Here is a 16,152-nt window from a genome sequence, read left to right as displayed (position 1 = left end):
TCCCTTAGTTCTAGTGAAAGGAACTCTTAATGGTCTAACTCCACGATTTAGGACTTCGCAGTTCAGTCTTTGTAATATGTTTTAGCAATACATTTCTAGCATAATGTGTTTAGAACTTTTTTTAGAATTGTCTTTACTGGGACTTTAAACACTACTTCCTCTATAAAAAGGTGAGGAGACCGAAATAAACCCTGGGTTTACGGAAGTAAACCTGCTCCCGACCTCTTATACGGTCTATGCTCCCGACCAGATTAGGTTCACAGAGTAAGTTACCATGGTAACTGACTCTAAGTTACCTCTTTCAGTAACAGGCTTGACTTACCCTGCTTTGTCAGGTTTGACTTACCTCCCATTCTGAAACAGAAAACCCAGAGTTTCGCACTTTTCAGGGTTAACATACTCAGAGTTTTCACTTAACCTCCTTCCTGAAACAGGCCCCTGATAATGAATCTGAGAAGCTCAGGGGAAAATATACATATATTTTTTCACAGAAACCGACAAGTAGTGATCTGTCTCAGTTGTTTTCATAAGCCTTGATTACAGTTTTTTCACAATTGCTGAGACACATTTCTTGAAACCTTCACCTATTTTCTCAACATAAAACGCAAATCCAAATTTTTAAACTAAACTCACAAAACCCTTGACTCTTCTGGCAAATTCAAACAATTGCTTCAAAACAATTTAATCTGTACTCAAAATCAAAGAATACTTTCAGACACACAAGTCAATAATACAAGCACTACAGAACATTTATTAGACACTACATCAAAAAATCGAGAACACAGCATCCAGAATGTTACAGAAAAAATTTATACAGTATTTTTTTTTCCAATTACATAAAGTATTGTAATTTCAATCAAGTAAGGTGAATATATCATGTTCTGCAAGAATAGTATTGAACTGAATGTCTTTTTACAGCACTTGCATACTGTAAAAATAAGCCCTAAACTCTAAAAAAAAAGCCCAAACTCTAAACGAAGAACATGTATACAGTATACACTCAAATACTGTAAGTTGTGCAAAGGCAAAATCTAGGTCAACGAGAGATTGATTCTGCTCTGCATCCCGTTCTCCTGGCCTGAGGACTTAATCCTCTCTCGCCTGGCGAAGGGAAAACCCCGGTCTGACAGATCCAGCCTTGATAACACTCTCTTCACCTGCTCGTCCTCATCCTCATCGTATGTTGTTCGTATCATCATTCAGTGCACCTGAACTGGCTAATATTTTATACAGTTGGTTTAATCACATTAGAAACAAGAGTGTGATTTTGAATAGTTGAGTGTAAATTATGTCAACTGTGCTTTATTTGTGTTTAACTTTTGCCTCTTGTGTTTAGTTTAGCAAAAAGAGTGCGTGAGATTTGCACATAGTCTAACTGCCTTAACTTGTTTAAGGTTTTGCAGAAAAGGTGATTTATAGTGAGAATTCTGTTCAGAGAATGGGGTTCAGTGTATCAGCAATTGCGAAAAACTAATACTAGCGTACTTAAGTAGACAAATTATAATTATCTAAACCTGAAACAGCGAAGTGTCAATATGTGTGTATCGTCTGATCATGAATATTTGATTCGCTGTCCAAGCATGACCACAAAAGAAAAGTCAGACTAGATGAAATGCTTATTGATTGTTGCGTTGTTTACAGTCGTTATAACTGAAAGGACGAGCACGTGCTAGTGATGTTATTTTCTGGGCATTTTTGTGCAGTTTAAATTTTGTCTCAACTGCATCATTGAACCCCCTCTTATGACGTAGCGGTTGCTGATTGGGTGTCCGTGGTCACGTGTCAGTGTGGGTCTGACGAGCAGCCATATTAGTACAGTTCATTCTTTCACGCGACCGGGTTCACGGTAAGACGCTCACACATTTTTAAATTTATTATTTCATATGTTACAGTGATGGTGATCTAGCACACTGCAGTGTTTAAAGCAGCTCTTGTAGAGTTACACTCTGTTCGCTCGGAGCGCTGTTTCTATACTTTTCATTCAGAAGGTATTAAACAGTTTTTGTCGTGTAAGTTAATCTTTTCTTCAAAAAAAAAAAAAAATAGCGTTGATTTGGTGTTTGTAACTCAAGTTGAACATGTCTATCTGCTCGCTGAGCCGAGGAGTGACCAGACATTGATCTTTAACGCTGTTGTGTTGGATATGCAGCTGAAGAATGGCGAGCGCGCCGTGTACCCCGGCCGGGCCACAGCCGTTGCCTCGCGGCGGCAGCGCGACTCCTCTGAGCCCCGCGCGGATCTCCAGGCTGCGGGAGAAGGAGGACCTGCAGCAGCTCAATGACCGGCTGGCGGTCTACATCGACACGGTGCGCGGACTGGAGACCGAGAACAGTGCGCTGCAGTTGCAGATCCGCGCGCGCGAGGAGGAGCGTGCACGCGAGATCTGCGGGGTCAAGACACTCTACGAGACCGAGCTGGCGGACGCGCGCACGGCGCTGGACAACACGGCGCGGGAGCGCGCGAGGCTGCAGATCGAGCTGGGCCAGATCGGGAGCGCGCACGAGCAGCTGCAGCACATGTGAGACCCTTCATTCACACTTCGGTCTCATTTCTATTTTGCTTTTGCTTACAAACACACAAAAAATTGGAGAAACTAAAATGTATGTTAAAAACGCAAGTTCAGCAGACAATAGGCGTTTCTCAATGTCAAGGATACTTCCTTGGCAGGACGGGTCCTTCCAAGTCATTTCCTTCAGAGGCTAGGCAAGGGTCCTCTTTAGCATTCGGAGAACACGTAAATGGAACAGGCTAGCAAGTGCACGTCATTGCGTCATTACATCAGTGAAAGGTCCGCTTCGGCGCTGCAAAAATCATAGTGCTGGTGTACTGCACTGTTTGTTGACAGTCCTTATTTTGTCTTGTCAGTCCTCAGAAATAAATAATTAAATAAATAAAGTATAAGGGATAATGTATAACCAGGCGGTTATAGTGAATACAACCCCGCAAACTCTACGGGTCTTGATTGAATCAGCCTGAAGGGGTTGTACGTACCAAACGGCTACCTACCAAATAAATCAATAATTTGACACAAAATATTTATTTAAAAAGGAGTTTATTCATTCAAAAACGATTATATTACCGGAGTGAACAGAACTAGCACTACGTCCATAGCAACACGATCTAGCTGTTAAAACACATGCAATGGTAAAATATGTGACCAACAAAAAAGGTTATAACGTTATATGAAGTAAAAATTAAAAAGTTAATCACCAGTAAAAGGGAACAGCTTTAAATCCCCTCAGCAAATTTGAGCCGATATGTTAAATACTTTTAACAAACATTAAATAAATGGCTAAACTGAAATTATACTTGCTTACATTTGAAAGCATATTGCCGTTATCACTCCGACTCCGCTAACGGTCGACATTTTTTTATTTTTTGAACAAGATAGCAAAGCTGCGCATAGGATTGTGGGTGATTTAAGAGCGCGAAGGCTACACATATGCATCCTTTCCTGTGTATGGGATATTTTCCGAACTAAGGACTCAGTCCTTGGTTGAAATTCTGAGAATCCTCGACATTGGAACAGTCCTTCGACGGACGTCGATGACGTAGCATCCTCGAAATTCCGGCTTCCGAGGATCCTTCCTTGACATTGAGAAACGCCTACAGTTCGCTGTTGTTCCTAGCGTGCCGCACAAGCCCTCAAAAGTAATGCCAAAACGTCTCGATCGCCCCCCTGTGACCAGACCTAGTATAGCTCTTAACCCCCGCCTCCCCATGTTATTCAATGAGACGCGAGACCAACTAAACAATTAAAGCAGCGCTCAGTAAGACTGGAAACTTCTTTGCTGTTTTCTCGCAGGTTTCTCTCTCGAGCTCCCCCTACAGTTTCGGAGTATATATACATGAGAAAACTGTCGTAAACTCGTTGTCAACTCCCCCTCCCATCTCGTTCAGGCAGGCCATGTGAATTTGTTTTCAGAGAAGCCGGCGAACAAACGGATTTTGTCCCCACCACTTTTGAAACATCTCGCGGCACAGATGTACCAATGCAAATAAAACATCTCCAGTTAACAGCATTCGTTTCATTTGTTTGTTAAATAACAGGCGATCTAGCACTGAAATGTGTTGGCTTCTCTCAGAAACGCGCTTCAATCCGTTGCGGAGATTCTTTCCGGTGAAATCACAAATAAAAATGCACACAAACGTGTCCCTTTTTCTCATGGTTTCTAATTCCTCTCTCGTATATTTTCCCCCACTCATCAAAACATATAAAACCACTGATAAACATTATATCAATTCAACCACTGATAAACATTATTGGTTTTGATGAGGGGGAAATAAAAACTATTCGAGTGCGGAACCTCTGGCCGGACCATCACTGTATTGTGCTCATTTTTATTTATGTGCATCAGGAAGCTATGGACATCGTCGTTCAAAATATTACCTACTCGAAAGAGAAAAAAGAATGAATGCGTTACCCAGCACTTTTGAAAATGCCCTTCCGAATGCGTCTCTGTCCCCAGCACATTTCAAACAAAACTGACGCCCGAGCCATATCCACTGAGGTATGATTCTCAGAACAATATTATTATGTTGAGATAGTGTATATTTTTATTGTGTTACCAAACGTTATCAGTAACATTATGGTTAAAAATCAATAATACTATAAGAAATATTTCCGCTATTTATTTATTTTTAGTTTAGCCTACAGCTATAGCTACTTTGATTATGCATTATCAAAATACATGTTACGTTACATTCATCATTTTTCTGGTGATCCGAGTTGTCTATCGTAACGATTGACCAAAGAAAGTCAAACACGTTTAATTTGTTTATTACAAGTTTGTTTATTTTATTATTGAAGCTTGAGACCGGTGGTACTGGTGGTCTGGGGTGCCTCGGAGTTGATAACACTTGCCAACGCTTGTAGCTAAAAAGGAAAAAGAAAATGTATCAATCTTTTATCAACATATCATTTATAGACAAGGTCAAAATAGCACAGATGGAGTTGCATGTGTGAAGTTGCAATGCAATTTCTCGTTTACTTATAGTTCTGTTTGTGTAAATGTGGGTAAATAAATATAAAAAAGTTGCATTATTAGCTAGCAGCTCTCGTGTCGGTTTATGCATTATCAAGTCAGCAGCACAGTATAACGTTACTAATTCTGAGGCTGACGACAAGCTAAACTAATGCATAATTTGTAGAATTTCATATCGATTTATAGGCGATCTGAGAAACACAAATAAACCCTGATAGAGGAACGGACAAAACACTTACTTACAGAAAACAAGCAAGTTTGTTTGCTAATGAAAATGCTAACATCTAAGTTACAGTATCTAACGTACTAGTAAGCCGGTAACAGACAGCGATCATAATATAATAAAAAAAAAAAACAGACAATAGCAAACATCCCGACTCCCGAGGTCACAATTACAAGAAATACAAACATTAAACACAGTTTATTATAAAGATACTTACAAGTGCAACAGCAAGAAGGCCAGGTCAGCATCGGTTTTGCAGGCTTCGCTTTCTTTCAGTTCTCTCTATTCTGAAAAAGCCGGTCCGTTTCTCTTCTTTGTTTCTCTGATAAACACTTCCGAGCTGTCTTCTTCTTCTTTTACATCAGCCATCACGAAAACTTGAAGAATTCAATATCTAGCGTTACCTTTTTCTTATAGCTAGCCGGCTCCTGGATGGCCGGGGGCGTGTACGCATGCGTGTGCGCGTATAGTGCCGTAAAGCAATTCGTTACCTCGCGAGACCTGAAATCTCACGATACTTCCTAACACTGAGGCCGGCGAGCCGCCGGCCCAAAGTTGCAAGGGTGGTTTTGCGGCTCACAGGCACCAGGGGGGTGCGAGATGATCACCATTCAACACGAAATCAGTAATATTAACATTACAATGACTCCAAAGCTGTTCAGTTAAGGTAAAAAAAGTTACTTAGTTCTGCTTTAAATTACACTTCACATATCCTTTTTCCAAAGATAGTTTCTGTCATTTACTGTAGTTTCTATCACGTTGATGTAATTTCAAGTGTTCGTTTTGAAAATAAGTTTGTTTTTAGTAGGGCTGTATTCAACCAAAGAAATCCTTAGTCGACCAAAGTCGAGTCCTGCGCAACGATTAGTCGACTAAAAAAAAACCAAAAAAAAAAAACCGTGATGTTTTGATTAAACATTTTTTAAACAATTGTCATTAAGCAGTTATAAAACAACAACGAAAAAACATCACAAATAAATAAAACTATAATAATAATACAATTCTTTGAAAATTAAGTGATTTTTTTAACTGCGAAAAGTGAATAGCTCTGTCCTCGGTCTATAGTAACAGTCACAATCGCGCACCTGACCACACCACACGCTGCAAAAAAATATAACTGCTATCTGCCATGTAGTGAAAAAACCCAACAAAAGCTCTCGTTTATACAGGCTTTATATTCTTCTTTACTTTCAAGGTTATGGGTTAACTTTAGTCCTGACGATCAAGGTGTTTTAAACAACACACAAAAAAACAAATAACTTAAAAACAATCCTAATAATAGGCTGTAGGACCGCGTATAGGTTTATTTTCGTTTTGTTGCATTATTTAGGCTATTTTCAAATGCGTCAAGTGTACAAACGAAAACATTAAGAAAACACAATCTATTGAGTTAGCATGATATAGCCGTTAAAAGGCTGCTCACGTCTTTTGCGCGCTCAAGTTCGATTTCAAATGTAGGCGCGCGACTTGCGCGCTCATAATGGAGCAACGCGATCGCCTCTCTCCACAGTCTTGTCGTCTTTGTTTTAAAATGCAGCCAGACAAAAGATTTAGATTTCCTGGACATGTTGTCGACTAAAGCCAAAACAAGCAGCGTTCTAACTGAATGAATACAGCATCCCTTACCAAGCGAGCAGCAGCGCAGCCAGCCACAGGTGCGGTTCCCGAGTGTATGTGTGTGCGCTAAACTGTGGCGCAGTTACAAAAATAGCCTAAATTAAAGCATTTTAAAGTTGGGGACAAAACATAGGCTAATTATATTTAGAATACAGTAATAAATAACTGCTTATAAATGAATAAATATCAAAGAGTAAATAATTAAAAAATTCTTTCTATTGGTAAAAAAAAAAAAAAAAAAATGCAACTGGTCGACCAATAAGAATGTCAGTCGACCAAGACGGCATCGACCGATTAGTCGACTAAACGACTAAAGTTGACACCCCTAGTTAGTTATGTGATGATAAAAACGGTGCTCTGACATCATGATTGACAGCTGTGATTGACAGGTTCTCTGTGCGAGGTAGTCACTGAAGCACCAGCGGACTTTTTTTAATAATGTTGATTATGTGGTTAGTAGTTGTATTTACCTTATTTTAACGAGGTTCTGCAATCAGCAGACATCATTGGAGAAGAACGAAGCAGACAGAGGACACTTAATAAAAGTGCGGGGCGTGTGCTTGTGTTTGATTCAGCGAGAATGAGGGCGCGGCCTTGATTTCGCGGCTTTACTTCCTGCTCACGACTCCGCATGACTGGTCCCGAAACACGCAAGTGCGCAGACTCAAGTTCCAAGATGTCAGCGTCATATCAAGACACTGGCGGCTTCAGTTCTCTCTGATGGAAAAGAGCGAAGGGGCGTCGTCCATCTTTTTTTACAGTCTATGTGTTTGTGGATTTCGGAAAATTCCGCTCTGTTCGCTCATTCCATAGGGTCCTCACTCTACCTAGAATGGCCTGCTGGCTCGAATTTCGAAGATATGTGGAATAAGGCAATATTATATTAATTTAATCCAGTTGGAAATAGTAATTCGTTACTGATTACTTCTCCAAGAAAGTAATCCGGTTACTTTACTGATTACTTATTTTTAAAAGTAATTAGTTACTTTACTAGTTACTTTACAAGTTACTTTTCAAAAACATGATGCATGACCTGAATACGCTAAAGCAATAGGTACCTTTCAGCCTAATTCTATTCTTTCTGCATATTCCATCATCTAAAATGTAATCAAATGAAACATTTTCTTTTTTAAACTTGATTTATTAGTTTCAATATTTTAACTTTATGCACATTGTATCAAGCAAAAATTAAATTAAATGCAACAGTCTCTGACTAGAAGAAAATAGTTGAACATTTAAACCTATTTTCTGCACATTCCACCATATTTTAATGAAATAAAGTAGTCCTTCTTCTGTTAACTTAAATTTCTACATATTCCAGCATTTAAAATAAATATATTTTGTAAAATCCTTCATTTGAATAGATGTAAAAATACAGCAATAAAATCATTTAAAATGAAAGTCGCTCCTTACTTTATTCCAAATTATTAACACTTACGTTTTTAACAGTAAAGTGCAGAGAGGAGTAAAAATTAGTTGATCAAAACAGAAAATGCTGTTGCATGCCACATTTTGGCTTCAAGTTTTTTTGTTTTCTTTTGGAGTGAAACAGTGGTAATATCCCTTCATGTAGTCGCAGCGGTTATGTTAGTTGAGGGTTTCAGGCCAGGGTTATTCAGTAAGTTTCACATTCCTTTACCGGCTTGCTGCATTAGTTGACCGTGTGAGACTGTCTTGTGACATGCTTGCTCAGATTTGAGGTAGAATTTTGACATTCTCCAACGGGGGGTTCTGTTTCTAGATCAGGATGCTCTCTGCACATATAAGGTCTCTCGCTCTCCCTCTCTGTCGTGTGCGTGCTATAAGGTTTGGAGCACAGTCTCGCATGCACGCTCGCTCTAGATTCCAGGAGATTTTAACTAATTTGCGGTATAACTAGTCAATCACAAATGTGGCTCAACGGTTAGATTTATAGATAAACTCATCTTTCAGGCATTTGACCGACGGGATTGACACTTCAGCACGAGAAATCGGGGGTGTGGCGTGTGTGTGAGAGTTGGCAGTTCAGCTGCTCTCTCCTGCGCTCTAGTCTTCTCTCAACGATGTCGCGGCGCTCATACATCATTGTTATTCACGCACGACTCATGTCACGAGACAGTCTCACTAAACAAAATCACGGTTAACTAACGCAGTAACGCAGAATGTTTACAGGGAAGTAACAGTAATCTAATTACTGTTTTTTCAATTGTAATCCCATACTTTACTCGTTACTTGAAAAAAATTAATCAGATTACAGTAACACGTTACTTCTAACAGAGAAATGTGAATGTTTCTCACTGGATCTCGCAGCGATGTTATTACTTCATTGGCGAATTCAAATGCTTTCTTTACTGGATTTCGCTGTGTAGTAACAGTGTTGATGATCAAGACCGGCTCGCGCTGCATTGGTCCAGACTGATAAACGGTCCGTCAACGACACAATAACAAGTAGCTCAGTTTCGTTCCGCTTACATTACATTTGCCATTTTATGTTGGGCAATGTTGTGGTCACGCCAGCGTCTTTGAGCATGCTTGCCACGCGCGATGCGCCTACATTTGAAATAACAAAATGTTGGTCAGCAGGAAAGTTTATATCTCACACTTTTGACTTTGTAACACGCAATTGCGACTTATCCAATTCTGCCAAATTGCGTATTATAAAGTCAGAATTGCGAAATATAAACATTTATACAAACAGAATTTCAAGCTATATTTCTCGCACTTTATATCACTCACTTTATATCACGCAATTTTGACTTGACATATAATTGCGACTTTATATCACGCAATTCTGACTTTATAGCTAACCTGCAATTGCCACTTTATATTATGTAATTTTGAGATAAAAAGTCAGAACTGAGATAAAAAAATTTGCAATTTTATTTTTTTCCACATGTGGCAGGAACATGCTCCATTTGTCGTGCAATGATTAAATAAATTGATTAAATAAAAAAAACATAATGATGTCACATTTTCCAACCAGTGATGCGCGGGTTGATCCAAAATGAGCGGGCACCTGCGGTCACCCACGGTTATCCACAGTTACGAGTCATCCAAAAATATTTTTAATTGTATTCGGGCCGCGGTTGGTCGGGTCGTTTGAAATATAGATGCCAATTAAACCTTTGTATATAGTACTAGACACAATTTTCTATGAAATACATAGACCTACACTTTATTGGCTGAATAACTGGCACGAAGATGATGCTCAAGCTCAGTCTCGGTTTTGTACTGGTGTATCGCTTCTTGCGATGCTATTTACACATTTGTGTTACATCTATCGGTTACAATATTTTCTTTCTTTTTTTTTTGTGGTCCAATTTGCGGGTGGGTTAGTTGAAAACGTTAGTTGGGTGCGGGTTGTTTATACATTGACCCGCGCATCACTGTTTCCAACCCAGCCCTCAAAAATGCAACCAAATATTTTAAGAGCATCAAGATATTAAAATCTATTTTATGTATTGCCTACTTTCATATATGCTATAGCAGTATATTAGTCAGTAATTTTTAAAAACCGTGATTGGATAATGTTTTTAATGTAAGGCCCACCTTGGTCTGGCCCATCCAAACCTTTGAGATGCACCAAAAAGAGAATTTTTTTTAGACTAATTTTTTTAATTCTAGATTTACTTGGCTGAAAACGTTTTTTTTTTTTTTTAACTTTTATACATTTTTTTTGGTATAAATTTATTAACATTAGACGCTATTTAATTTCATAAATTTTGACCTAAACATTGAAAGGTAACACTTTACAATAAGGTTCATTTATTAAACAGTAGTTAAGTGGACTCTTTATAAAGTATCTTCTTATTAAACGGTCTGTACACTTACAAAGTTCTCAGTGCTTCGTTTTGCATGCAGGGACCCTCATTATGTTACTGTGTTAGTGTGGGGCTATTTTGAGCCTTGTTAGTGGTATTAACTATTAACAAGGAATTTAGGCATCGGTTTTTCGTATCATTCCGATTATTACATTTGAAGCCGATGATATTGTGCATCCCTAAAAACAACACTATGGCCACATTTACACAAAGCTGGGTATTTAGAGAAACAAATATTTTCCCTCTCCGTTTTCAATAATAACATCGTGCACACACCCGCATAAATACGCCGTCGAGCGCCATCATATCTATGCCAAACCTATGGGCGGCAGTGTCGGGAGAAGGATAAAGCCATGCGAGCCAATCAGAATCCTCAGAATCGAGAAGAGAGAACCTAAAACACCGTTTCTCCCAGTTGACACGACAACACATAACCGGCGTTTTCAGAAATCTCCACTTTGGCCGGAGTTTTTAGAAATAATCGTTTTCTGTGATTAAAAACGGGGTTTTCGTGTAAATGAGAGGCAGGGACATATCTGCGTTTTCCCTTCATGTGAATGGGGCCGGCCATTGCACACTGAGTACGAAATTTTCTTATGCTTTTTTTCATGTTCGTCAGCCTAAAAATTCGTCACGCACAGAAACCTTGCACACTGAAGTCTGATGCGTATTTATTAAACCTTTGCGGGGAAAAACGCAAAAATACAAAATGGATTCGTCAAGCAGTGAGGATGATTTTGTCCTCTCTCTTATTGAAAAGAGAAGAAAGAGAAAATATTACGTCTATCCAATCCTGAAATTGCGCTGAGAGGAAGCACCTCCTTTTCAAGGAGTTGCGAATTTATGCCGAGCGATTCAAAATTTACCTCAGAATGTCAGACAGACAGAACAGCTGTATAGGCTACAGGTTATATATTGTACAGAAAATAATACATTAGTTATCGAATTGGCTGCTCAATCACACATTAATCGATCCGAAATTTCAATCTGACTGAAATGGGAGGTTATTCCTTTCATAATCCAATCGAGAGAAGAGAACTCAAACACTTGATCGAATTGAAAACCGAAACTGAAAGCACTGCGCATATGTGCAGTGATGTGCGGAACAAGCTCCATAGATAGTAAACGAGCTCTGAATTGTCAAACCTCTCAAAATGCTGGCTGTGGATGCGAAAAACGCAGAAAATCGAATCCGATCTGAATTTTTTTATGACGGACGAAAGTTTCGGAGGCGGTGTGCAAGCGTGATTGACATAACGTGGGGTCGAATTTTATTTTTTAACGTGCGAAAATTTCGGATGCGAATTTCGGACTCGGTGTGCAATGGCCTTTACACATTTTTTAAATATATTATAACTAGAGGTGGGCATAGATTAATTTTTTTAATCTAGATTAATCTAGATTCATTTCGAAATTAATCTAGATTAAAATGGCTCATTTGAATTCTACCAAAGGCGTGTGCTATACCCAAATAAATAATCTTGCAGGTAGTTTGTAATTAGGCCTAAATATGTTTTATACACGATTTAACACTGGAATGTTCATATTATTATAAATAATGAGAGTAATCATAATTATTTTATTCTATTGTCAACCCTAGTTTTAAACAGCACGAAATGATAACTAAATCAGTTTTTTTTTTGTTGTTGTTGTTTTTTTCATAAGGTTTTCTTGTGTAATTCTAAACCCATTGGATCTACTTTTCTTCTATGTAACACGAAATGAATTATTTTGTAGTGTCCGGGAAGCTCTTTTTCTTACAATACAAATAAATAGAGAGGGATGAAATATCTGATGAATGCATATAATGCATAGCCTAATACAGAAATCAGCTGCTTGAATCACAATTGCTGATGTTATTAGATTTTCAGGTGAGATTCTCAATTAATTCAGTTAACGGATGCTCTGAAATCACTTCATACGTTTTCTGTATCCGATCTTGAAAAGACCAGGTGTAAATGCCCTCCGAAACTTCGATCACTCAAAGCACATCAGAAGGTATTGGCCACATTCCAGACGAAACTGGACATGTGTAAATGCATCTGGTTGTTTAAACCACATACGTAAATGTTACTACTCCCAAAAATGCTAAAAAAATTTGCGTGTAAGAGCGTGTTATAGGCCATATGTCATGTTATTTTACTCAGATATGACGGCGCTACTGCGACGTGCCGCAATCTATCGCAAATCAAAGCGAAAGTAAGTCGCAGACACTTAACACTACCATCTTCATTAAAAGTAAAGAAACTAAATGATCTTACCAGGTTGCCGCTCTCTCTTATTGCTGTCTTTGCTGATTTTGAAATTAGGCGATGATCAAAATGCAGCTCATATCTGTTGCTTTCGGTGACGTGCACTTCATTAAATCAAAAAATATAGCGTGGGGGAATTGAAGATCGGATTTATATCCGTTTTGCAAAAAAACATGTATGAATCGTTTTGATAAATCAGATAGCTATCCGATCTGAGAAAACACATGAAGTAGCCAGGGTACAGCCCCCTAGACGTGGCGCGGCCCTGCGTTTCTCGTTCGGTGTGCGACCCCTTTTACGGATGTGTATTTCCCTCATATTAAATATAAAATGCATCTCTGATATTTTCCTACTGTCTGGATAAACAGACGTTTCAATATATTGGTTTTAAATGGCCCTTACAGTGCAATTCGACTACATCTGCGCTAAAATATCAAAGTGAAAGTCATCATAGCTTGCGTGGTATATAGTCAGCTCCCAACTCAACTGTGAGAATAGATTAACGACGATATTTTTTATATCGCCCGACAAGAGTCTCACGTTAACGCAGCACGTTAACGCCGATAATGGCCCACCTCTAATTATAACTAAAATGTTAATACATCTTTAATAGGTTTGAACACTACACAATTACCAGTCATCTGGGAAAATCATAAGCAGTTGAAAACACTGACTTAATTGTCTCTCTTTTTTTTCTAATCAGTGCAAAAGAGACTCAAATAACTGTCGATTTGTGTGATGCAGGCAAGTGTTATACATCATTCAAGACTGTTAAATGTCTACTTTTATTTGTGTACACTAATAATAAAAACAGTTTTTTGCAAAATAGGTTTTGCAAAATTCAGGTAAGCTATTTGAGAAACTATCTATAGTGGTTGGAAGGATTGTTCTTCCTGGTCGATAACGTGGCGCAACATGACAAATTTCAGCAGTGTGTATTATGCAAATTACCAGTCCTGTAATTCAGGTAACAGCTGAAAAAAATGCTATTTTCAAAAACACTCATCTAAATCTCGAAGATCGAATCGAATAATGATAATCGATTCAAGATCTTGAGAATCGGAATCGAATCGATTCTTGAAAATTGAATCGAAACCCAGCCCTAATTTTGTGTCTGTGTTGAATTGGTCTCTCACTAGCAGCAGTGTTGTGATGGTCGTAGTGAGTCAGTTACAAGCGTCATACAGGTGCTCATCTTGTGTATGAGTGTGTAGTGCAGTAGTGTACAGCTGTCTGAGCTAGTGTTTGGTTGAGTTTCTTGTGTCTATCAGTGCTGTGATGTGCCATGTGGTCTGATTGACAGAAGCAGCAGTTGTTTGTTAACAGTGCTTCCCTCAGTGCTGCGACTGAAGCGTCTCGGTGGCGTGTAGCAGCTGGAGGAGCTGGACTTTACCCAGCTGCTCTACCAGTCTCCCAATGAAGCGGCTCTTTGTGTTTAACCTCTTCTCTGGACTGAAGCACATCAGGTGCGTGTAGCACATGTTGAGAGAGGAGTAACAGAAATCCCTTCCCAGAAATCTGGAGTGTCCTCCAGACACTCTCGGCTGTGTGTGAGACGTTCCTCCGGAGAAGAGACCAGAGCTACTCAACACTAGCACAGAGAGGAGAGGTTGAAGACCTGTCAGCACTAGGGTTGGGTACCGAAACTCGGTGCCAATAGGGAAACGGTTCTGATGTAAACGGTAGTAACCAGACCGAATTAGAATGAACATTTCGGTGCCTGATTTCGATGCCTGAGTCTGTGGCATGAGGCGCACACACGCAGTCCCTCGCTGTCTCCCTCTCCGACGTGCGGGCACTATATGGTTTATTGAAGCCATAGACTGTAAAAAATAAGTCAACGGCTCTCTGATGAAATGCCCTGCAGATTTTATTTTCTCAAAATCAGAAAAACGACAGGTGAATTTTTTCCTGCATTTGACTAAGAGTTTTAACGAATCATTCTTTGTGTTGTATGTCCAGTACACCCTCACACGCGTCATTCAGAAGTGGAAAGTGAGTTAAATCATCATCTGAGTTGTGCCGTGTACAGCCCTAGCTTCATTTTGAAACTCTAAACACAGCTCAGCAGGTCATCAACATGTTTTTCGTCACCTTGAAGTTGTAAGTTCAGCTTGTTTAGGTGAGCTGTGACGTCTGAAAGAAAAGCAACGTTTGTTTTCCACTCGTTGTCATTCAAGACTGGAATCTTTCTCCATCGCCAATGTCATTAAGAAAATTTACAATCTCGGGGAGTACAGTCAGAAAGCGATGCAAAACTTTTCCGCGACTTGGCCATCTCACTTCACTGTGCAGAATGAGGTCTCCGTAAGCACTGTCCAGTTCACCCAACAACGTAATAAAACGGCGGTGCATGAGAGGCCGCGCTCAAGTGTCCATAACCTCCACGAAGTATCCATCAACTAGCTTGCTGCATAGTGCTTGTTGATGCACAATACAGTGAAATGCCAACAAGTCAGGGGAGATTTTTCGCATTTCAGCTACGAGACCCTTGTGTTTTCCCGTCATTGAGGGCACACCGTCAGTAGTGATGGAGACAACTGAGGATTCCGGTACGTTCATGTCTTTGCATGCTTCACTAAGTGCTCTATAAATGTCCTCAACCCTTGTTCGTTCATGTAGCGATTTCAATGTCAATAAATCTTCTGTAACCTCAAGTTACAGAATTCACACATCTCACCCAAATGCAAAGCTGAGCAACATCTCCGATGTCTGTCGACTCATCTGCAGCCAAACTGAGTGCTGAAGCAGTGGCTAGCTTAGTTTTTAGTTGTTCTGTCATTCTCAGACATTTCAGAAATTCGACGAGTAACTGTGTCATTGCTGAGCTGTAAACGTTTTATCCTGCGAATTATCTCACTCTTGTTGCTCAGGTCATCAAACAGACATTGTGATTCCAGAAAACAGTTCTTAACTAGCTCTCCATCACTGAATGGTTTGCCGTGTTTGGCGAGAAGCCAGGAAATTTTGAACGTTGCTAATGTCACGGCCTGAGACACTTTTAAGCTAGCTCTCATTGTATTCTGTTCAACAATCGCATTTTTTTCAAGATTAGTTATCTTGAAAGCTCTTTCCTGAGTTCCAGGTGGATATTTCGTGTCAAAAGTTTCATGGGTGGTATCGAAATGCCTTTTGACATTGTAAGTTTTGCATACGCCCAGTATTTTATTACAGAGCAAGCAGAAAGGCTGTCCATCTCGCTCGTTGACGGCAAACTGATTCTTCCATTCTTCAAGCACTTTCCTACCTTCACTGCTGATACTACGACTCTTCTT

The 16,152-nt window shown here is 39.4% G+C and overlaps 1 protein-coding gene across 2 annotated transcripts in view; it reads left to right on the top strand.

The window, feature by feature from the left end:
- The first annotated feature begins 1,784 nt into the window (after positions 1–1,784).
- Positions 1,785–16,152, top strand: part of lmnb1 (lamin B1) — a 51,494-nt gene continuing 37,126 nt past the window's right edge. Inside the window, exons 1-2 of one of the 2 annotated variants that reach the window (XM_089126402.1) lie at positions 1,785–1,846; positions 2,150–2,518. In XM_089126402.1, the coding sequence (XP_088982528.1) occupies positions 2,157–2,518 (362 nt within the window). In that variant the 5' untranslated portion in view covers positions 1,785–1,846; positions 2,150–2,156. Of the gene's footprint in view, positions 1,847–1,969; positions 1,989–2,149; positions 2,519–16,152 lie in introns of those variants that run through there. The other variant, XM_089126403.1, reaches the window with a different exon arrangement.

This window comes from Pimephales promelas, chromosome 23, assembly GCF_988280905.1.
Source record: "Pimephales promelas chromosome 23, fPimPro1.hap1.1, whole genome shotgun sequence".
Taxonomy (NCBI): domain Eukaryota; kingdom Metazoa; phylum Chordata; class Actinopteri; order Cypriniformes; family Leuciscidae; genus Pimephales; species Pimephales promelas.
Note: the sequence above shows the minus strand (reverse complement) of the source record. Positions and strands in the feature narration are given on the sequence as shown.